At 36.6% G+C, this 25,972-nt stretch overlaps 1 protein-coding gene across 1 annotated transcript in view; it reads left to right on the top strand.

Moving 5' to 3' along the window:
* The window catches only part of LOC139129688 (uncharacterized), a 146,102-nt gene extending 128,858 nt beyond the window's left edge, over nucleotides 1-17,244 (top strand). Inside the window, exon 7 of the mRNA XM_070695363.1 lies at nucleotides 14,914-17,244. Within this exon, the coding sequence (XP_070551464.1) occupies nucleotides 14,914-15,383 (470 nt within the window). The 3' untranslated portion in view covers nucleotides 15,384-17,244. The remainder of the gene's footprint in view (nucleotides 1-14,913) is intronic.
* The last annotated feature ends 8,728 nt before the right edge of the window (nucleotides 17,245-25,972 follow it).

A 25,972-nucleotide genomic window follows, 5' to 3' on the forward strand; every position in this document is an offset into this window, starting at 1 on the left:
AAAATAACTGCCTTAAAATTTAAAATTTGCATATTTCATCGTATTTGAACAAATATGAGTTAGGTCATCTCCAGCAACTTGTTGACCAAATATCAAAGCTGTCTGAGCAGCAGTTATGAAGAAAAAGAACATCTTTTACCAAAAACAGCTTTTTTGAGCTAATTTGCATACTTTCAACAATATCAAAAAAAGACAAATAGTTTGTCATAATCATATTGTGCATTTACACAACAAGTATAAAGTCCGTAAGTGCTGGGTTTCTCAAAATATTTTAGTGGACGGACATCCTCACAAACGGGTATACATACATACATACATACATACATACATACATACATACATACATACATACATACATACATACATACATACATACATGCATGCATGCATGCATACATACATACAGACATACATACAGACATACAGATATACAGACTTACGACGGATGACGGATTGATACCCATCCCAATAGCTTCTATAGACTATAGTTTATAGTAGTTAAAAATGATTTGCTATGCATACTCTATAACTATTAAAGACTGTATTTTGTCCATTTTCTGTGTAACACTGCTCAGCCCAATTTTAATTGTTGTTCTGAATTTAAGGTAGAACATGCTCCGGGGACACATAGTCGCGCTCAAACTTTAACAATTCTTTTCTGATCTACCACTTGTGGGGGCTCATTTAAAAGTTCTTGGAGAAAGAAAAACTTTCAGCGTCTTAGTTTTTCGAAAATCCAAATGTAATTTTCTCCAAGAGAGTTAACACAGGAATGCCAGCCATTTTGAATTTCAAATATCGTAAAATGTTGGATTATTTATTTCGCTAATTCCAAACTTGCACTGTGACCCAAGAGTTTTATTTTGATTTGGTAAGAGAATGGTTGAAGTTTTCATTCAGGGAAGTTTGAACAAAAGTTCACGTCTTTCACCTTTGAGACACACACTACCTTAAAGGGCAGTAATTGTATGTATGATAATTTTGTTTTTCAGCATTCATATTTTCCTGTCAATGAAATAGTTTTCTTGTTCCCCTCCTTAATGATGTTGAATCATAAGCTGTTCCTTTACATGTGTAGTTAGCAATTATGGTTGATCCATGCACAGCAGACATGAATTGAATTTTCAAAAATAACCTTGCTGGTGACAGCATATGCAGGCAACACAGACAAATTATCTGTATTTCACTAGGTAAAGTACATTGTAACACAGGCATTGTTTGAAATGTGTTGTGACCAAGATAATACACTGACTTGGATTTCAGTTCATGTAAATCCTCTGTTTTTATAACATCCCTCCAGCTTTTAAAGTCCATTGTTAACCCTTTGCATCCTGACCCCCTGGTACTCTATGATGTCATTGGACATTTCTGTCCCAGCTGGGTTCAAAGGGTTAAAGCAAGTTCAAAACAAATTCTTTTCTCTGAATGCACTACATATTAACTGGGCCATGCGATTGCTTGATTACTACGCACACATTCAGTGTGCTAGATTTGCAGAATAAAATGTGAACATGTGCAGTGAAGAAATCATAGTTCAAAATTATTTCATGTAAATTTGCTGTTTTTGCACTAACCGCTGTCAAACTATCAATTTTGGAAATTGATTATTGTGAGATGTATATTTTTACAAACAGTCTGATTGTGTCAGATTTGTGTCAAGTTTCTCTGTTTAATTTCCTGTGTTTATTGTCCCACAGCAGACACAGACACACACACACACACACACACATAATATATATAGAGAGAGAGAGAGAGAGAGAGAGAGAGAGAGAGAGAGAGAGAGAGAGTTGGGAATTGATAGGTCCCTGGGACCCAACCCTGGTGAAAATGTTGGGTCCAACATTTTATGCAACGCAACAGCTCACAAACCAAACTCAGCCACAACCAAATATTACAATGCAAAAATACATGGATACATTTGAAATCACATTTATTAATTCAAGACATAACTGAGGAACTCTTTTCAACATATTTCTATTTCACAAGATCATTTCAGTACACTTCATGTAAAAGCCTTCCTCCTAGCTTTCTTATCATTAAAGTTTGTGACAGCTTGTACAAAGTTGAAATGTTGAATTGATCTAACCTTCAAGTGAAATCTTCATAAGTCTAGACAAGTGAGCGATGGTAGACGCTTTCTTAATGCAGACTTAATCCTATTCTGGCAAAAGAAAGCTCACTCACAGGGAACACTGGATACTGGCATTACAACAGCAATTGCAGCTAGAGTACAAAAATCTGTATCATCTTCCTTGTACTGACACATTAACAATCTACAAAATTGCTGGAAAGAAAGGGCCCTATGGCAATGCAAAAGATACTTAAACTCAGTGAAACTATCTGTGGCCCTTTCTCTATCTATTCTACCACTGAAATGAGTTACAAGTTTCTCAAACTCTGCACTAGCATAGGAACAATAGCTTGGGATTTTTCTGAAGGTACCAGTACAGACTGGGAGTTGAACACTGTGTCAAAACACTGCAAAATATCCATATCATTCTGTGGAAATCTGTCAAATAAATTACAAACCAGCTCCTCAATATAAGTACTGCACAAATAATCACTATCACAATTTCTACCTGTTGATCTCAGCTTTTTTCCCTTGTACTTGAAATCATGACAATCTTGCTTGAACTGAGTGAGATGTTTCATCATAGATGAATTAGCTGACACATTCTGAAGCAGTGAAGTAGCTATCTGAACCTTTGGCTTTAACCCTTTTCCTGCCAAGTAAATATTTCACCACTAGGTCAAGATGGTTAAAATTTAATGAAATACAACATATTCCACATGGTGTATTTTAACATAATACTGTGCATTTGAAAGCTGTTGAAAAGATAAATACTGTAAACTTGATTTTTTTGGACTAAAGATGCTATAACAGACCAAGCCAAGTGGGTGAAAATACGTCATGTTTTGGCTCAATACCGCTTTTCACTGACTTGGCTGATTGGGATTTGATCCTGTCTGGCATGAAAAGGGTTAAAACTGACAAGTCTACCTGATCTCTCTGAAATAACTTACTGAGATTGGAAACCACTGGCAAAACATCCATGAGTAATGCAGTGATAAATACAAAGCTGTAACTTGTGGTTTCTACTAGCAAGCCCTTAGCAACAGAATTGTTACTTTCAGAATAAGGCGAGTGAATCAAACATTGAAAAGGAACAAAGTGTTAAAGATTTTCATCGTCAATAGTTTGAAAGTGTGAGCCACGAGATCTTTTTGTTCATGAAATTCCATGTTTGATCGCACTTCCGACCTTTGATGTTTACAAATTATCACAACTCATCAACTGATAAAAGCCAATCGAACTTTCATTCGCACACGCTTGTACCCCAATATATATATATATATTATATATATATATATATATATATATATATATATATATATATATATATACATATATATAATATATATATATATATTATACTGAGATTCTAGGAACTTGTAGTTGTCACTCTACAGGCTGTTTCATGCCCTAAGCAATCATCAGGAGCTGATGATTGCTTAGGGCATGAAACAGCCTGTAGAGTGACAACTACAAGTTCCTAGAATCTCAGTATTACTGCCCTGCAGAAATGCATTGAGCACTATACTTTGCCCGCATTGACAAGCAAACCATTTTCATATATATATATATATATATATATATATATATATATATATATATATATATATATATATATATATATATATATATATATATATATATAGTCAAAAGTAGTTAAACAGTTTAAATTCACTCGGATGGAAATAAATACAGCAATGATGTAAAGTAACGTCATGCAAGTGCAAGCAATAGATCATTATGGGTTCTCTATGATTGTGTCATATGAATGATGAAGATATGACATCAGCAGGATTAGTTTATAACAATTAATATACAGCAAAGAAATAACATCATCAAAATCTCCTAGGTGTTCATCAGTTATTTACCAAGGCGACTGTTTCAGGGATTTGAAAACAATACAGTCAACTGCCTTGGCTCCCCAAGCAGTACTGATCAGGTACCACCACACCTTAAGTTATTCTGAGTCTTATGTTATATATGATGTATTTCGGTGTTACATTGAATTTTTCAAAAAGTTGAGGATGTCTTGACATAGCTTTATGAAACTGTCTGATAATTTTAGGTTGTCCTCCTCCTTGAGACAACTCCTGTTGTACAGGCTGGCAACTCTTGGAAGAAAATCTTCTATTAGAAGTGTTGCGCGAGCAATGCGAAGATTCTGACAATACAGTGCCATAAAAAATATACGAAGGGATATATATATATATATATATATATATATATATATATATATATATATATATATATATATATATATATATATATATATATATATATACACACACACACACACACGAACGGAACTAATTTGGGATAATTGGATACTGAATTAATGTCAGTTTAATCTACAAATGTAAGCTCATCTGCTTTTCTCTTTAAGCAATGCACTTGTTTTCATGAGTAATTTGTAATATTGCAACATTCAGCTATAGGGCATCCAAAACTTTTTGAGAAATTTGAAAAATATAAAGATCCAATTTTCCAAAATTAGTTCCAATCGTATTTAATGGTCATATCATATTTTGATGTATAATGCTAACTTATTGCAAAAAATATAATTATTTCAATTTCATCTCCACCTAAAACCACAAACATGTCCCTTTAAGGGTCGATGTCAAAAGCTCAATGTCTGACAAAAAGCTTAATTCTTCAAGCTCTGCTTCAACACCCCTTCCCTTGAAACTAAATTGTTGAACTTTGATCAGAGGCTAAAATGATAGGGTCAAGTGTATTTTATCACGTTTTGATGCATATAGTCCATCAAATACAAAGGTGAAGTATGAAATGGATGACAACTGTTGCAATGCACAAATGTACTACACCTGGCAGCCTGGTACATCAAATTCAGCGATACAATATATCATACCAGGGTACAGATGTCCTCTTGTAATACTGTATTGCGTGTAATATATGCATATCATGGATATCAAGTATTTGCTAAGGAAATCACAAAAATTGTATGGAAGATATGTAGGAGAGGTATGTAGTAAAAACATTTCTAAGCAGCAAGAAGGGTTGATATGTTCCATTGTGGCAGGAGACCATTTCCCCTCCTGACATTGGGTAAGTGGAAGTGAGCTCAATGCCCCTTGTCAGTGAATGTGACCCTGACATGAAGTGACTAATCTGTGAACTTGCACTGATCAATTTGTGTACATGCACTGATCAATTACTGTACTTGCACTGATCAATTACTGTACATGGGCAATCTAAGGTATACGGTAGTATGAACTAATCCTTTTCTGTGACAAACAAATTAACCAATCAGTGAAAAAAATCAGGGAATATACACTGACCATTCTGTGGTTAGTGAACACATACTGACCAATCAGTAAATATGTAATGACCATTCAGTGATAGTGCACTGTCAAAACAGTGTACATGCACTGAATAATCGTCTTACATGTGTTGACCAAACAGTGTACATGTCCTGACCAATCAGTGAATGTGCACTGACCAATCTGTGTACATGCAGCTGACCAATCAGTGTACATGAAGTGACTGACCAGTGGATGCACGACCAATCAGTGTACATGCATGACTGACCAATCAGTGTACATGCACTGACAAATCAGTGTACATGCACTGACCAATCAGTGTACATGCACTGACCAATCAGTGTACACACTGACTGACCAATCAGTGCACATGCACTGACCAATCAGTGTACATGCACTGACCAATCAGTGACTGCACTGACCAATCAGTGTACACACATGACTGACCAATCAGTGTACATGCACTGACCAATCAGTGTACATGCACTGACCAATCAGTGTACATGCACTGACCAATCAGTGAACATGCACTGACCAATCAGTGAACATGCACTGACCAATCAGTGAACATGCACTGACCAATCAGTGTACATGCACTGACCAATCAGTGAACATGCACTGACCAATCAGTGTACATGCACTGACCAATCAGTGAACATGCACTGACCAATCAGTGAACATGCACGGACCAATCAGTGAACATGTCATGCATGGACCAATCAGTGTACATGCACTGGACCAATCAGTGTACATGCACTGACCAATCAGTGTACATGCACTGACCAATCAGTGAACATGCACGGACCAATCAGTGTACATGCATGACCAATCAGTGCACACGCATGACCAATCAGTGTCACATGCACTGACCAATCAGTGTACATGCACTGGACCAATCAGTGTACATGCACGACCAATCAGTGCACATGCACTGACCAATCAGTGTACATACATGACTGACCAATCAGTGTACATGCACGGACCATCAGTGTACATGCACTGACCAATCAGTAAACATGCACTGACAAATCAGTGACATGCACTGACCAATCAGTGTACATGCACTGGACCAATCAGTGTACATGCATGGACCAATCAGTGAACATGCACGGACCAATCAGTGTACATACATGTACTGACCAATCAGTGAACATGCACGGACCAATCAGTGCACATGCACTGGACCAATCAGAGCACATGCACGGACCAATCAGTGAACATGCACGGACCAATCAGTGCACATGCATGGACCAATCAGAGCACATGCACAGACCAATCAGTGTACATGCACAGACCAATCAGTGTACATGCATGGACCAATCAGTGAACATGCACGGACCAATCAGTGCACATGCATGGACCAATCAGTGCACATGCACTGACCAATCAGTGTACATGCACTGACCAATCAGTGTACATGCACTGACCAATCAGTGTACATGCATGTACGACAATCAGTGATCATGCACGGACCAATCAGTGTACCACATGCATGACCAATCAGTGCACATGCACTGACCAATCAGTGCACATGCATGGACCAATCAGTGAACATGCACGGACCAATCAGTGCACATGCATGGACCAATCAGTGCACATGCATGAGACCAATCAGTGCACATGCACGGACCAATCAGTGCACATGCATGTGACCATCAGTGTACATGCACTGACCAATCAGTGCACATGCACTGACCAATCAGTGCACATGCATGGACCAATCAGTGCAACATGCACGGACCAATCAGTGCACATGCATGTGACCGATCAGTGCACATGCACGGACCAATCAGTGTACATGCATGTGACCAATCAGTGTACATGCACTGATCTGATAACCAGTGAGTATGCATTGACCAACCAGTGTAAGTCTTTCACTTTTGAGGTGCATATTACCTTAATAAATGAAACGTCTGTTGTTTTAACCAATTATTAGACTACTATATTGTTCAGCATGGTAAAGCTAGTTTATTTTGCTTAGTCACTTTTCATCAATTTAAACTGGTTTCAAGAGGGGGAGTCTTTTCCACTAATATTAATGTGTGTACCATTAATGTCAATATACTACTACAAACTCTATTTTATTAACACTTGGAAAATTGATCATGCATGTCAACACAAAATATAAAATAAATTACGGGGCTTTCACTCAAAATTTTGGGTTTGGGGGATGTGTGTTTATGCAGACTTCTTGCCAGGGGCCAGGTGTTTAGGTTATTTTCAGGACTTTGAAACAAATTCATTGAACACCCCTACCCTTCTTTCAATAATGAAATCTCCCTTACCTTGATTTGTCACCAAACTTTGTCTGAAACTTCTTGTATCTAACTTTCAGTGCAAAAAATACTCTGAAGAATGTAGAGAGTCCAGACCCAATATCTAGAAACAATACACAATCCATAAGCCAAGTTTAGAACATACCATGAAATGTCTGAAAATGAGAAAAAAACAGAAAAAGTGACTTTGGATCACAATATGTATTTAGAATCTGTATTATATTTTTGACATAAAGACAATAAATTTCGAAAACAAGCGATAGCTTATGATTGGTAACAGACTTATAGCAACTCATATTCATCTGGTCACACAAAGGTTTCTGTTTAGATATGCTCATGGATATGCCAATATGCCATCTGGTCACTCATGAGTTTCTGTTTAGATACGCTACAACTGCATTTTAAATATGAGTGCAGATGAAATAACTGATGATTATGATATTAAACTTTAAACTGACAATTTGGTTTCATTGTAGTGTACAAGAATTGTCCTTTCTAACATTCATATTATACATACAATATTTTGTTTACAACAACAGCAAAAAGGAATTATTCACTTAAGTAAAAGTACTGATCCTATCTTGTCCGTGTGTCCGTTTGTAGTATACTCTTAATCACTGTGTGTACTTCAGAACTTGAGATACCTGGTTGAACCCGGCATATGTTGGTCTATCTTACCTTTGTGTAGGGCTAGATCAGAAGCGTTACATGTATGTGGACCGGTAGTTTGTAAAAGTGTAGTTTCTGCTGTGAGTTTATGCTACGTTCCGACGTACTGATACATAGCCTTAAGGCTACGTATCAGAACATCGGAACGTAGCATAAACTACACTTTTACAAACTATCCGGGTCCACATAACGCCTGTGGGGTTGATCACAAGACTGATGTACACACTGTGAATTGACAATAACTAGCATACATTCAGATTTGGGAGACACCGTGGGCCTGTGGTTAGGGTAACGGACTCACTATCAGAGATGGTAAGTTCAAGTGCCCAGTTCAAGACCTGGTAGGTCCGCAGTAAATTTACTCATTGTCGGAGGACGGTGAGTTTGAGACTCTAGCACAGTGTTGTGCCTCTGAGCAAGGCACTTTACTCCTCAGTGCTCCATGGGGATGGTGGACAGATAAAAAAGAAAAAAAGAAAAAGATACTTGCCTGAACATGCTAAATCATCCTTCTTACGCTCACTTTGAGTGGCAAATTGTAAATGAGTTTTGAAAATTGGACAAGTTGACAGCGTTGAGTCCACATGCCATACACACGTTTGGACACGTTTGGATATACAACTTCATGTGTGACTTGGACTGAAAGATTCTGTCCAGCATGGGTGCTCCAATATCTCCAATCCTACAACAACTGAAGGTATAGTACATGGAATATCTGTTCTCAAACAAAATCTTGTTGGAACCAATCAAATTGTATGGTTGTAAATTTATTGACAATATATAGGGGTAAGATGACAGCCTACATATTGTCACCCTGACTGGATCAGTGATAACACACTTTGTTACTATGTTAGCAGACTCAATAACCACTAGAATTAAGCTAAACTTCAGGGTGTGTTTTGAGAAGCCTGTTGAGTTAGTTGTGCAAGGTACTTCATTTGTTTGAGTTCACCACGGAGACTTTGTACACTAAATGTTCATCCATGGTTAGGGTTGGATTTGGCAGAGTACCAATACCACTGAATCTTTCAGTCTACCTGGGGCTGCAGTCTGCAAATGAACTTTGGTGAAAAGACAATCAACACACAGATGAGAAAAACATGGCTGTGTGGTCCAAGAATACAGAAGGTGGAAGTTGAGTGCAATTATGAGATGGATAACCATAGATATATAACAGACAAACTACACTCCATACCCACATTGTACATATCATATATCAGGAAGGAGGTACATGACACAAAACCTGACAAGTGCTGTGCGATTGTTTGCACACAACTATTTTGAGCCCTGTACTGATACAAATTCTAACTTGCAACTTACCGTTTTCAGTTGGTGCACATCTGATAATTAAGAAAGCAAAATCAAAACAAAGATGATGAATGAAATTAGGCTGAAAATTGAGAACATTAAGAAATAAAAAATTAGAAATACACAAGTTAAGTATACGGTAGTTCTCTTTTTGGAGGATGTGATGGCCCTGAAAAGGGCCGTTTGAGTTTGTGTGTACAATATGTACACGATATAAAATTTCAGGCTCAGTTGAACCCAAAGACATCTTCACCATGGCAACAGCTACCCAGGGCTCCCGCTAAGTCACCAAAATGATTAGCCAACTCATTAGCCAAATCAAAAATCTTTTAGCCATTTTGAGTAACTTTTAGCCAGTTTATGATCTCAAGTGTGGCAACAGCTTTCTCGTCATTCAGGAGTCCCTAATTTTACAAATCAAGATGTTTTGTATGAGTTCATGATGGTTTTTACATTAACGAAATATGTGTTTAGTTTTGCATTTATAATCTGTGTTTTTATGACATTTCAGGGATAGAAATCCTTTCTCATTTTTGGTGGTAAACTTTAAACACCAGAAATAAAATTAGGTAGCAATTGAATTCTAAAAATCTGGTAGCAATGTTAAGTGTATATTACAAGAGGTACAGATGAATATTTCTGCCACATTCAGTTAGTATTCACAGTATGATGAGCTTGTCATAAGTTACAGGCTTTTCATGTGGCAAATTTATGCAGTCTTCCATAACCTAAATGTTTGAGCCACACAAGTAAAACAATTTTCCATGCAGAAGACAGCATTTATGGTATAGCACAATGGCAGTGTAGATACGATTATTGTGGTATTTAAGGGCCCGGTTTTACTTGTATATCATAGTTGTGATCAAGCAGGCTGAAATAGCATCTTGAGTATAAGTACTTTTCTTGAGACAAAAAGGGCTGGGCCAAACAAAACTCTTGTAAAACAAGACACAACGATATATGTTCATTTAAATTACTCACTGTTTGAGGGCATTCATTGTTTTAATGATTATGATAACATTTTAGCCAAGATATATTTTCATTTGATATTTTGATATCATCAAGAAATGTCTGGTGATGTTCACTTCTAGATTATTAAACTGGTGGAATCTACAAAAATATTAAAATCATTCAGAATCACATAATTTCTTGTATAAGTTATAGCAGTTTGAAAGTAGGCCGAATGGGAGTCAGTCAAGCTGAATGCCAAAGGCAGCAAAATTACCTTTCACCTATTGGACCACCCTAGGTGGTTTCTTGTGAACCATTATTGTGTAATTAGGGGGTCTTCATGAATGACATCACATGATGAGATGACCTAGACTTGACCTTTCAGAAAACCTCAGTTTTTCTCCTTTTCTTTTGTATTATGGCTCCGTTTGTGAAAGTTTCCTTTGAAATTATGGTTTTTACTATCAAACTGAGTAGTTGCAGGCCAAATTTTGATACAGCAAAGTAGGTAAAACTTTTGATAGACTCAAGGACGATCCAGGACTCACAGAGGCAAAGCAGGCCTCAGTGTATTCATGGACCTTACGTTCATGATGTATTGTAGTATCGAACAGCAACAATGTTTGTTTTACGTACCAGGGAATTTGTAACTTTGTAGAAAGGAGATTAAACTGTTTCAATACATTGCAACTTTGTAGGAAGGAGGGTAAACTGTTTCAACATCTTACAACATTTTATTGTTAGGTGTAGTTTTCTGTTGAGGAGGTCTAAGAATTCAATAGCCACTACATTAGCCAAACAGGAATTTTTGTAGCCATTTTTAACTTTCTTTCGCATTTGGCGAATTGGCGAATAGGTAGCGGGAGCCCTGCTACCAGGGAGGAGGTCACCTGTAGAATGGGTGACATATTCATTGTCTGCTGTATGTCTTCATATCTTCATAAACTCTGACATCTTCCATGTCATCCAGCGTGTCATAAGTCTTTCACCATGGTGATTGGACTTGTGACATCATCTCCAAGTCTGTCAGTCACACTGATTTCACTGTCATAGTCTTCACAAATGCTGTTTCCAATAACCTGTGTAAAATGTAAGGATTATCTGGGTTAGCGTAGACAAACAAATAACGATTTGTGATTTTATACACAAATTTACATTGTTTTCTATGCAAGTTATCTATTCTGTGTATCATATTCAAAGTAAATGATCACTTTTCAGTGAAGGGACTAATTTGCCAAAAACACAACATATGGAAACTGTACAACATAATAATTTTGAGAATTCAGAAAAGAATTCCAAAATCTAGGCAATTTAGAGTCAGGATGATCATGATAAAAAAGTTATCACGGTTTACATTATGACTAAGATCATTTAATTTGATATTACATTCTGCAAGCAGAAACATGGAATTTGATTGAGAACAAAAATGCAAAAGTTAAGTGAGTGAAAGAAAATCAGAGATAAAAATAAAAACATGTATCAATGGCAATTTTTGACAATATTTGAAATAATACTGGATAAGGAACATAACAATTTAAAGCATTATTGCATGAATAACACACCTGTAAGAAACCAGTGTACCAACAATCACATGACACAGTTACAGTATTCAGTGAGTGTGAGACTGTGTGAAGGAGAGCTGCAGTGCTAGAAATACCTTGCACACAAAAAGTGTTGGGGAAAGGCATCTAGACGGATAGAGAAGATAGCAACAGTAACAGCAAGATACAGTGTCACACAGAGAGGCAGACCTTATATGGGATACTATAGATTATGAGAAAATGTTCACACAATGTTTTGATATGACAGTTAGTCAGTTCCACAATCTCCTGATAAATGCTACCTGTGGATTCTCTTATATCATAAACAAAGATTGTTTCAATTTGATATGAATTTTTGTAAATGGCCAATGGAAAACTACAAAAAGTACAACAACAATGGACTTGTAATATTTTCAATATCTGTAGACTGACTTTGAGAATATTTATAAAATAAAGAAAAATGAAATGTTCAAATTCAAACAAAAGAAACTTTGAGTGTGGCCTACACAAAATTACAAAAAAACAGTATTGAAGAATCAATGTTGCCAACATTAAAGGAAATATAACTGATTCACTTTGGTTTAGAGTTGACCAAAATTTATTTTAAATCAACAAATTATGTTGAAGATACTTAACACAGTACATAACCAACATCAAGGGTGGCACAGCAGTACATTGAATTAGGATAAGTTGTGATGTAGGAAAAATAAAATATTACGTACAAAAGGATGAACAATAGCTTATAATGTGAAAACATCTAACAGTAACACAAGTTAATGTTAATCTTGGAATGAAGGTATAATACAGTGAATGATTGTGAACATACTCTGGCAGATACCGAAGGTTTAAAACAAAAATATATTTCAGCATGGCCAACACAACAAGCCAACAAACAAATGAGTGAACATTGAAGCAAGGCAAATTTAAGGTTACACATTATTGAAGAAATCAAAATCAAAATGCTGAACAAAATATAATTTGCAAAATTTTTACAAATTTGCACACATTGCAGGAAAGTTTGATGAATTTGACAAAAACTTTAAAAACAATAACATAAATAAGCAATAGTTACTTTTCACTTCAAAAACACAGAACAAAGATGGATTCGACAGGGAAATGTGGGTGAGAGAGTTTGTAGAAAACAAATAGGAAAAAGGACAATAGACTTTTCAAGAAGAATTAAAAAGTGTTTGTAGAGTTAAGAGTGGCCAACACACAAACAAACAAATAAGAAAACAAAATGAAAGTATCTGAGACTACATCAAAACAACAAAAATACGATAACACAGCTACACAGATGCTTGGTATTGTAAACACACTAGACCTGAGAGGATAGAAAACAAAACTAAATTCAATATGGCCGACAAAAAACAATACCGTATGGTCAACAAAAAAAAACAACACAAACAGATATAAATTTGAAGCATAGATTATTTATGTAAATTTAGGGTCACAGAGTATTGACAAAAGGAAACAGAAAATGGTAAACGAAATTTGAAAAACTATTGACAAATATGTACAAACTAGGTTTAAATACCAAAAGCTTCATTTATTTTGACAAACACTTGAAAGCAAAAACAAACTAGAACTATATCATAAATAAATTTGTGAATCGAGCTAGGCATTTCAAAGAAGGTCAATCAAGAATAAAATTTGGGGAAAAAATATTAAAACAAAAATTTGTCAAATTAAAAACAAAAGCAAACAAACAGAAAGCACTGTATGTATCTGTGATTGACGTCAAAACAACAAAACAATTTACAACATGGCAACTATGCTTAGACATAAGCTAATCAACAATACAATTATACAGTTACATAGATACCATGTAAATACAGAACAACTGGTAGAAGACAGAACATAGAAAACAAAGCTAAATTTCAGAATGGCTGACAACAAACAACAAAAACAAGCAAACATTTGAAGCACAGATTATTTCTGTAAATTTAGGATCACAGATAGTAAGACAAAAATTTACAAAACAAAATTTGCAAAACGAAATTGACAAATGTGTACACATTAGGGCAAAATGTGCAAAGCTTGATAAATACTGACAAGAATTTGGAAAAAAAACAAAAAAACAAAATAAAACTATGGCACAAACAAATCAGTGACTGCAAGTATTTGAAAACTGATTAGTGAAAAAGGTTGAGAGAGAGACAGATTGGCAGATCAGGGAAATTTTAGTGAGAAAACTTGGGGGAAACAGATAACACAAAACCAGAAATAAAATTGAGGAGAATGTTGAAAAACATTTGGTAGCGTTCATAGCAACGGTAAACAAACAAAGAAACAAATAAACAAATGAAAAAACACATTGTATGTATCTGTGATTTACGTCAAACACATCAAAACAATTTACAACCTGCAACTCTCTATATAAAACATGAGCTAATCAGCAATACAATGACTTACCTTATGGACTGAAAATCACATTTTTATCAATAAAATGCAAATATGTTGCCATGGAAACATGTGAATTACATCAACAGGTATCTTTTAATTGAGGTCAAAACACAACAAAACAATTCACAACCTGGCAACCATTTGTAAAACATGAGCTAATCAGCAATACAATGACTTATTGACTGAAAATCGCATTTCCATCAATAAAATGCAAATTAGTTGCCATGGAAACACGTGAGTTACATAACAATGTAAGGAAGTTGTTCCTTTAAATGTTCAATGTGTTTGTGTAAACCAAAGAAGTTTGCATTCTGTCAAAATTTGTGAGATCTGAAAATGTTTGACTTCATAGAAATTGTAGTTTGCAATTGACCTTTGACCTTTGTTTATGTTTTTGTTTTCCCTAGGCTATCCGGTCAAGGGGAGTGTCCTTGAAGTGTTTGGGTCTGGATCAATGCCAGGACAATTTAATTGGGCCAGAGGAATATACATCAAGAACAACGGTCAATGGGTTATATGTGATGGAGACAATCATAGAGTTCAGGTTATTGATCCAATCAAACTCTGCTGTGATCTCATCTTACAATTCCATGCATTCCCAAAGTCATTTGATCCATGGAATGTCACAGTGGATGAAGACAATGACCAATACTTTATGAGTGACCGAGGGAATGGCCAAGTTGTGGTGAGTTCTGGACAAAGCAAGATTTTAAACTGTTTTGGACGCAAAGAAGGAATTGATCCAAGCGGTATCTGCTTGAGTCCTGATGGTTTTATATTCATTGGTGACGACAATGGATATGTGAGAAAATATAATAAATCTGGTGAACACATTGCAAGAACTGAAAAAGGACAAGTCAGTGTTCCCTGGATCTGATTGTGAATAAGAAATGTATTTTTGTATCAGATTATGGCTGGAAATGTGTTCATGTTTTGAATCACCAGATGCAAAGTATAAGAGACATTGGCAAGGGACGCTTAGAGTGGCCCTGGGTTTGTGTTTTGATCAGCAACAAGATGGCATATATGTTTGTGATTACTATGGGCATAGAGTGGTTCACTTCAATTGTGATGGTGAATTTCTCAGCTATAAAGGTCAAGGTCAGTTAGAGAAACCCCGTTACATTGCACTGTGTAAGGATAATCCATACAGATTAGTTGTAACACAGGAACACTGTGTTAAACTACTGTACATATAAGCAGACATGACACCACATCATGTCAACTCTGCAGGGATATCTCCAGTGAAAATCTACAAATTTTCTGACAAATTTACACAACTCATTGCAACTGGCAGGCTGTAAATGTGTATTTTTGAAGGTACTTTGCATATTTTATACTTTTGGATCAAACATTAATTTGGCATCTTGGACAGACCAATTCACCCAATCTGATTAAAATCAGATGTAGAGTACGGCGACGTCTATACTTACGCAGTATTCTCTTGTTGTTGAGAGGCGACAGCAAGAGAATACCGTGTAAGTATAGACGTCGCCGTACTCTACATCTGATTTTAATCAGATTGCAATTCACCCAATGTTTATGGAAAATTGAGTATTTTATGATTTTTCTAACAGCAGCCTTTTGCAATTTTATTGTGAAATATTTGTCAGAATAATTTTTGATTTTCACAGATGTGTGCATGAGTGTACAGAAAAATACATAGAAGCAGACATGACAATATAACATGTCAACTCTGCAGGTATGTTTCTGGTGAAAATCTACAACTTTCCAGACGAATTTTACACAACACAATGCAACCGACAGACTGTAGCGATTGAATTTTATTGGAAATTTGAACAATTTTGATTATTTCAGCTAGATTTTGGATCAGAAGATAAGTTTTTATTCATATCTACCAATAAACACTGAACTTTGATGGAAACTGATTCACATCTGAACATTTTTGAAGTTTAAAAAAACCTGTCAAAGACATCTCTCACGCCGTGGGCGGTAGAGAGGTGCGGCGCGTTTACACAGTGTTGCATTGTGTTGGTAAAACTTGTCAAAAAAATTGACGATTTTCACAGACATGTGTGTGCAGAAACGTACCTTGTGATTCCGATGCCTTAAGCGACTCTTACAATCCTAGGATTTCCTGAAATCGGGAATGGTTTCCGCAGTTTACGGGAATTTTCACGGAGAGGACACAACTGTGCCATTCTTACAGACTGCCATGTTTGAAATGAGCCGACTAGTATCCAGTATCAGTTTTGCATACTGCCGCAAGGGGTCGCTATGACCAATACGCTATCAGAACTCAGTTCCAACTGAGCTCCAACTGAGCGGACTTCACTGTGACGTGTTCTTACAGTTGGCGTAGGTTGCCGCAGACGACCTTGTTAAACGTAACTCTTTTCGTTACCAATTAACAATAACGTCTTCACTAGTTTTGCTGAGCAAAATAGACTGACTTTTCGATATGTTCACCATCTATGTACGCTAAGCTGTTGTGCAGCTAACGTGGAGTATACAGGTTAACTTGATGAGAATAGGCCTACATAATCAAAATAAAGAACATTGTAAATATTTTTTGCGTACATTAAGTCGAAATAAGAAATTTAAGCACCGACTATGGCCGCAAAAAGTGATACAAGTATTTTTGATTTATTTCTGAATGAGAAGTAAAGTTTACAAGTTGAATATTTTAATATAAAGTCACTAAAATATGTACATTGCTATCTCCAAGCACACAATATGTTGCTCTGTGTGTGAGTACTTGTAAATAAAACTTTGATGAATGCGAAATAAACCTTTGATTGACTTGTTTTATTTTTTACGGATGTATTTGACCTTGTAGTTTTTAGAGTTCATCTGACGTACCATTATCTTCAACAAAGCATGCACATGTAGGAAATACGCTTACAAACCATAACATACTGGGCGTTCCTATTTCGATTTCACTCGCGACACAGAAATGAAAGTCTGGCATCTACTACTTGCTTTTCCTACAACGATGGAATGGGTCACGGTTACCGGTGACTCATTGGAGGGGGTGGGTCGGGGGAACGTATGAGATCGTATGAGACCCATACGACCAATGTAAAAACTATAAGGTACGTTGGCGATTCAAGTTGATGAAAGAATGTTTATTATAATGTAAATCGTAAAATCTGTATGTTGCAGCTTTGCTGACGTGATGCATCCAGATATCGTACATGAAATACATTCTTTTTTAAATAAGAAAATCGCACCCCCCCCCCCTCCGGGCAATAATACTGCTGTGTCAATGTGTCGCTGGTAAATTGACAACCATATTTTCAACGATATTTCCAATTTTTGGGAAAACAAACAATCAAAAGACGAATGAACTCCACAGCGAAAAGAAAAATATAAATTAAACTCACAGCTCGTACTTCAACTTGTAAAAATAGTTTTTCAAATATTTTTAATCACTGAGAATATTTTGTCAAATATTTATGAATTAGTGGTAACCGAATCGTAGAAGCCTTTAATTTTTGTGTTTTATTTGGGATTTTTCCGTATTTCATTAGATGACAAATTTATACTTTTGATTTACTTGAAAAATTGTAAGTTAAAAATTGCCACTCTACACTTCTTCTTGCCTTTCATGAGTTCTCAATGGTAAGACAGGTTCTATTAAGAACACGTCCTCGGGGCACTGGGCTACTGTAAAGGGGACAAAATGCCATGCCATTCCAAGAATTATGAACTCAACAGACAGTCCAACTTTCGATGTTTGAGTACTTGTGTCCTCAGTCGGGTGTATTGTTTTCAAACTTTGTTGTTCCATAGATCCTGATACTTTCGATACTGCTTCAGGGTCTGTGGTTGTTCATATTGATTAAAACGATATGACTGATGACGTTGAAGGTGATAAATGTAAATAATTTATAGAATTCTGTCTTTTGGTCTGTCATCTAAAACAAGAATTTTCCCTATTCAGTTTGCTACTTTTTCAATAATTCGATCAAAATTAAATAACAACTCACATTAGAATATTTCCAGCTTTAGATGCCAAACGTATCAACTCTACTGAGATATACACTGTGTATGTGATGTATCAATACGCACTGTGTATGTGATGTATCAATACGCACTGTGTATGTGATGTATCAATACGCACTGTGTATGTGATGTATCAATATGCACTGTGTATGTGATGTATCAATACGCACTGTGTATGTGATGTATCAATATGCACTGTGTATGTGATGTATCAATACGCACTGTGTATGTGATGTATCAATACGCACTGTGTATGTGATGTATCAAGATTCACTCAGTATACCGAACACATGCAATTAGTGGGTGGTAAAAAACATTGGTTAGTCTGAATTCCATAAAGGGTTCATTGGTCAAAAATCAATATGTGATGAAAAGGGTTCAAAACCGCAGTATAAAGCTTTCAAATTTGAGTGTCCCTGGAGAGAGGGGCTTCTGCATCTTTCCCTGAAATTATTGAGGCCTACTTATTTTTTCAAATGATCATAGAGAGCACGATTTTAACACAAACGCTTCTATATAATCTAGAGTTCTTTGATTCAGCCAGTTACAGCGACTCTGAAGTATCTTGTACGTAGTAACTACAACCACCACCAGTTACATCATCACAGCAAGACCAGGTCCGGTTTATTCATCAGCCGCTTCCAATCGATAAATCATGGACTGCGCAGCATCTCTGATTAAAATATGACCAGGTAAACGTTCAGTATCCATTGTAGAATTTGTTTTGAAAAAGATAAATTTATTGCAATAAAGTGGCAAATGAAACAAATCTACCTGTGAATGTATCCAGCGATATATTTGTATTTGATAAAGAGGACGCCACCCCGGACTGCTTCAAACAGTCAATGCAGTACAGCACCCTCACAGACAAAGTTCAGATAGACTCACTAAACGAACCTATTTGAAATATAACTTCGGAGAGAGCTTAGAATTCTTTTAAGATATCAGTTATTTCCAAAATCTCTAATGGACGACAATCATGGCGCCATGCGATTCCTTGCGGAAGAGCAAGACGCCAGTATCAATGTGTTATTCAAGTTATTTGTATATTATGAGTAAATTCATCGTGATGAAATCTGAAGCGAGTCGAGGTGTCTTTCTAGGCCACAGTCAGCATTACTCAGCACCGAAATGACAGAGACCAATTCAAGAGACTTGAAGAAAGTACAAACATAGAGTTCCTTTATTTACAATAAGTAATAAAATTTCATCACGTGTGTGAGTGTATAGAAACAAACTGGAGACATATTTCATTTAGGTGTACGTGTGATCACTTGAAGATCAATGCAGTCACAATGCTCTAATTTTCAAAGTTATGAAATTCAACATTGCCTTCGAGCAAACGAGTACATTAATTACACGACAAGTTTCACTAATAAACATCACCTTCTCATCTATTTTCAAGGTTGATCTGCTCCCGATACACTGTAACTTTATCTATGTATAAACCGGGAACACGTTTTCAGTTTATCAGCACTGCAAATTCTTCTGGATTGAAATTTCAGAACACTGTCTTGTATTTATACCAATTAGGTTTGCGGGCAAGCTTATGTGTCTTTGAGCATGAAATACTGATTAATATCTTAACCAGAAAACTTATGGTTTGTGAAAGGCTCTGACCTGAGGCGAAATTAATGGTTTGTATTCCACCCGACAAGATCACTGTGCAAAAATTGGTCATCATTGGTTTGTTGACCAACTAAACCTATTCTATGATCTGGCGGGAATTTATTCCATTTTGAAATAGAGATTATTATCCACTGCAGCTGTTGATTTTTTGACCGTTTTTCATGACATGCGGGATTGTCCCCTGGTTTGAAAATATAACAAGTGAAGCCACACTCGCAAAGTGCGAATAAAACTCATTTGGCGAATTTTTATTTGATAGTCATTATATAGCCATGCATGCGAATTCAAATTTTCGACCCGAAAAACGGTTTGGTTGGATCGATCACTCAATTGCGACCGCCTTTCTGCACTGTTACTTCCGGGTTCTGGAAGCGACCCGAGTACTCTGTTCAGAATGGTATTAGAATGCAAGTGGTGAGCAAATGCACTACCCAGAGCTCTCTGTCTAGCTGAATTTTACCGCCGGGCAAGTACTAATTGTTGGTGCCTACCAGCCCGACGGGTTAGCGTAGTTTAGGAGAGTAGCAAAGTCATTCGGCATCAAACGCCATGGAGTAGGCTACTATTAGTCCATTTGACACTCCTATACCTCCAATAGTGAACCTAGAAATGTTCTTTCCTATGAAGTTTTTTGCTGATTTACATTCATTTGGGTACCTGAAACAATTTTAGCTTGGTTGCCCAAAAATTAATGTTGGGCAATTCTCGTAATTTGCATAATCCAATATGGCCGCCGGATTTTCACTAAAATTTCACTTTTCACCTAAAATGTTCTTTCCTATTAAGTTTTTTTGTGACTTGCATTCATATGGCTACCTGAAACAATTTTAGCTTGGTTGCCCAAAAATTAATGTTGGGCAACTCTTGTAATTTGCATAATCCAAGATGGCCGCCAAATCATCTCTAAAATTTTACTGTTGACATAGGAATGTTCTTTCTTGGAGGTTTTTGGTAGACTTTCATTCATTTGGGTAGTTGAAACAATTTTAGATTGGTTGCCGAAAACAAAATTGTTTTGCAACTCTCATAATTTGCATAATCCAAGATGGCCGCCAAATCATTTCTTAATTTAAGTATTGACAACACAATTTTCCTTCTTATGAAGATTTTTTGATGATCTGCATTCACTTGGGTACATGAAACAAATTTAGATAGGTTGCCCAAAATTAATGCTAGGCAACTCTCATAATTTGCATAATCCAAGATGGCGACTGAAGGTCATCTCTAAAATTTAACTTTTGACCTTGAATTGTTCTTTCCTGTTAAGTTTTTCTTGACATACATTCATTTGGATAGTTGAAACAATTTCCTCTGCAAAAAATCAATATCGGCTCTCATTATTAGCATAATCCAAGATGGCGGCCGCAAAAATTATCTCTTAAATTTAACTTTTTTAACCATGTAATATTCTTTGCTATGAGGATTTTTGTTGAGTTGCATTCATTTTGGTAACTCAAACAATTTTGGCTTGGTTGCTCAAAAGTTAATGCTAGCCAATTCTTGTAATTTGCATAATCCAAGATGGCCGCTTAAGGTAACCTCTAAAAGTTCACTTTTGGCAGTCATGTCCTGATATGATGTGTAAGCCTCTCTTCTAGGGTATTTTATATGTGTAGTAACCATTTCTGATGTTATTGTGTTAGTCAAATGTCCATTTCACAAGCTAAAGGCCAGGTCAAGCTTAGATTTGACTTTTTACTTGACCACAATTGGAAATAAAATAAATCTTCATGAACATTCATGATTCACTTTCTTCTGATTTTCTTTATGTGAAAACTGTTTTACATGTCACAAAAACTGAATCTCAAATTAAAAACGTGTAAAATACACAATAAACAATAAATGTTATTGTTGGGAATGAATTTTTAGCTCACATTTGGTTTACCAATGTGAGGTTATGAGCTGAATCAGTTCATTTGCATCTGATTTGCATGTCTGTATATTTGTGGGTATGTGCGGATGTATGTCCGTCACACACAAAGGCTCCCATACTGCCAAAGCTACCATCTCAGTATTTGGTGTACAGGTAGATGCAGGGTTTGAGATGTGAATTTGTTCAAATGAACACATCAGTGTCAAAAATGTGCAAATGAGGTAAGAAAAAGTGAAATCCTGCAAATGTACAGGAGGCAGCAGCCATTGAGAAATAGGCAAACTCCACTGATCTCGACTCATTTCCTGTCATTGTTTATGAATTGTTACATATTAACTGACCAGCTGCAACCATAGACAGTAGATGGGGGAAGACCGTTTATACTAAACTAAGAGGGCTTGATTCTGATATGCATGTTGCTAAAGTTGACCTCCAGTACCTAAAGTTAGACCTTAATTACTTTTGTCATTCTTGTTTTTCTGGTTTAAATATTTCTTGTTGTTTTTCTGGTTGTACTGTGCAGAAATCATTGTCATAACATCAACGTAGAATTATCCTCCACTGAACAGATAGAACAACATTATTGTTGATCATTGGTAACCCATACTGGTATATACCAATTCTGATCAAATTTGAGCGACACCGTATAATTGCGGTATTTTTAAATATTTGTATGCTCTTACTCATAATCGGGATCAGAAGACCATCTACCATTAGTATGGCCCTAACCATCTTCTTCGGCATCCTCATTATTCTCTTCTTCAACATCATGGCCTATATTATCCTCATGGTCATCATCACTAGCCTCCCTAATATACTCTATGCCAACATCCTCCTCATCTGTTGCTTGAACAACTCTTCTGTTAGTGTATGGATTCTTGCAGCAATCTTCACAAGAGCAGTTACAGTATGATGTGCATAACAAATGTTCTTTGTGGCAGTCACACACTTCTTAGCCTGTGCCTTACATTGGCACTTGATCAATTAACCCAGGCAGTGCTGGGTTATCCTTAGCAATGACAGGAACAGTAATACTGTCCTACGATTCCCAAAGTTTGGGATATAAGCTGACTCTTCTTATGGAGCTTGATGGCCTGCTGCTTTCCACAACATTTACTTGTAAATGACCCTCGACATGTGCTGAAGCAGGTTTGCCATTGTGGAAGAATAATCAAGATCATTTCAGGGCCTTTCTTCTCTTTAGTAAACAGCCTAAAAGTCCTTGCTGCTGACTATATATTCCAAAAAAGAAGGGTTCTGCTGTCTCTAGCAAACCAGCCTCTGTGGTGCTTACCCGCAACCAGAACTATCAACCAAATCTGGGTAGTTTCTTGCCAGCAAAGTTTTTGTTGCACTAATCTTGCATTTGCCTTTGGATATGAGTTTGTGTCATACGCTCTGAGGGCATGTATGCCAAGGAGTTGCAGACATTTGGTCCGAGGTTAGTACAGATTGCATTGATATCTAGGATTCTGCCATCCTAACGTACTTAACATACTTCTCAGTGGTGGTTGGGCATTGACTAATATGGCCCTGGATAGATGTGATTACATCTGAGAGACTGCCCCATTGTGGGCCATACAATATGATAGAACTGTTGTGAAACATCCACAATAACAATATCCATGTTCATCCATGAGTGATGAAGGCACAGCACACGTACAAAGGTAAGTGGAGGCTCTAGCATCATCTGCCTCAGACTGCTGACTGAGTTCACCAATAATCCGAGAAAATGTTCTCAACGTCAACTACAAGCCTGACGTTATTATCCTTCATTTTTTTCTTTACAACAAACGTTGTCTCTTGATGGGGCTACTGATAAGATTGTAAAACCCATCAGGAAGACTGGCTATGTACTTTTTCTTCTTTATTTCCAACCGATCACAATCGAGTCAGCAACATTTACAACAGCAGGGGCAATTTGGCCGGTAACAGGATGGTGTAGATGAGGGCAGTCGATCTTTTGCTTCAACTCTTCTTTGTGCTGTTTCTGAAACTTTTGGCGTGGTGAATATGAAGAGTACACATGGTCCACCCAGTCTGATACATATGTAGTGATAGGGAAGCCTTCAATCCACTCATATACAATTTCAACAAAGAGTGTCATACCCATGAGAGCTTCTTGCCCGATCTGCTCATCAAACTGATCAGCAGAGATAGCATTCCAGTAACCTGCATAATGCTGACAGACAAGGTCTGGCCTAGCCTCTATGACATGAAATGCACACATCTCCAACAGGTACTAGGTCAAATATTAAGCGTAATGTCCATGACTGGTTGTTCACCAAAGAGGAGAAAGGCCCTAAAATGATGGCGTTTCGTCGAACAATGGCAAAACTGCTGCAGCACATGCTGAAGGTCCATTTACAAGTAAATGTTGGGGAAAGCAGCAGGCCATCATGCAAGCTCCACAAGAAGGGTCAGCTTATATCCCAAATTTGGATGGGAAGTGTAAGACAGTATTACTGTTCCTGTCATTGCTACAGATAAACCAGCCTTGCCTGGGTTAATTGATCCAGTGTCAATGTAAACCACAGCCCAGGCATGTGACTGCCACAAAGAACATTTGTCATGCACATCATACTGTAGCTACCCTTGTGTAGGTGGCTGCATGATTACAATCCATACACAAAAAGACGAGTTTTTCAAGCAACAGATGAGGAGGATGTTGGCATAGAGGATATTAGGGAGGCAAGTGACGATGACCATGAGGATAATATAGGCCATGATGTTGAAGAAGAGAATGATGAGGATGCCGAAGAAGATGGTTAGAGCCATACTAATGGGAGATGGTCTTCTGATCCCGATTATGAGTAAGAGCATACAGATATTTAAAAATTCATTGCCAACAATAACATTTATTGTTTTATTGTGTTATTTTACACGTTTTTAATTTTGATATTGAGTTCTTGTGACATGTAAAACAGTTTTCACATAAAGAAAATCAGAAGAAAGTGAATCATGAATGTTCAAGTTGTTGTTTCCAACTGCTGTCGATCCAAAAGTCAAATTTAACCTTCATCTGTCCTTTAACCTGTGGATTTGACCGTTGACTACCAAAATAACATCAGAAATGGTTACTACACATATGAATACACAAGAAGAGAGGCATTACACATCATATCATTTTGATTATGCAAATTACGAGAGTTAACCGACATAAATTTTGGGCAACCGAGCTGAAATTCTTTCAAGAATCCACATGAATGCAAAGCGGCGAAAATCTTCATGAGAAAGAACATATATTTTGTTGGTCAAAAGTTAAATTTTAGAAATGATTTTGACGGCCATCTTGGATTATGTAAATTATGAGAGTTGCCAACATTATTTTTTGTGCAACCAAGCTAAAATTGTTTCAACCACCCAAATGAATGAAAATCTACCAAAACCTCCTAGGAAAGAAAATTTCAAGGTCAAAAGTTAAAGTTTAGAGATGACCTTCAGTCGCCATCTTGGATTATGCAAATTATGAGAGTTGCCTAGCATTAATTTTAGGCAACCCATCTAAATTTGTTTCATGTACCCAAGTGAATGCAGATCATCAAAAAATCTTCATAAGAAGGACAATTGTGTTGTCAATACTTAAATTTAAGAAATGATTTGGCGGCCATCTTGGATTATGCAAATTATGAGAGTTGCTAAACAATTTTGTTTTCGGCAACCAATCTAAAATTGTTTCAACTACCCAAATGAATGAAAGTCTACCAAAAACCTCCCAAGAAAGAACATTCCTATGTCAACAGTAAAATTTTAGAGATGATTTGGCGGCCATCTTGGATTATGCAAATTTCAAGAGTTGCCCAACATTAATGTTTGGGCAACCAAGCTGAAATTGTTTCAGGTAGCCATATGAATGCAAGTCACCAAAATAACTTATAGGAAAGAACATTTTAGGTCAAAAGTGAAATTTTAGTGAAAATCCGGCGGCCATATTGGATTATGCAAATTACGAGAATTGCCCACATTAATTTTTGGGCAACCAAGCTAAAATTGTT

This window comes from Ptychodera flava, chromosome 3 (genome assembly GCF_041260155.1).
Source record: "Ptychodera flava strain L36383 chromosome 3, AS_Pfla_20210202, whole genome shotgun sequence".
Lineage (NCBI taxonomy): Eukaryota > Metazoa > Hemichordata > Enteropneusta > Ptychoderidae > Ptychodera > Ptychodera flava.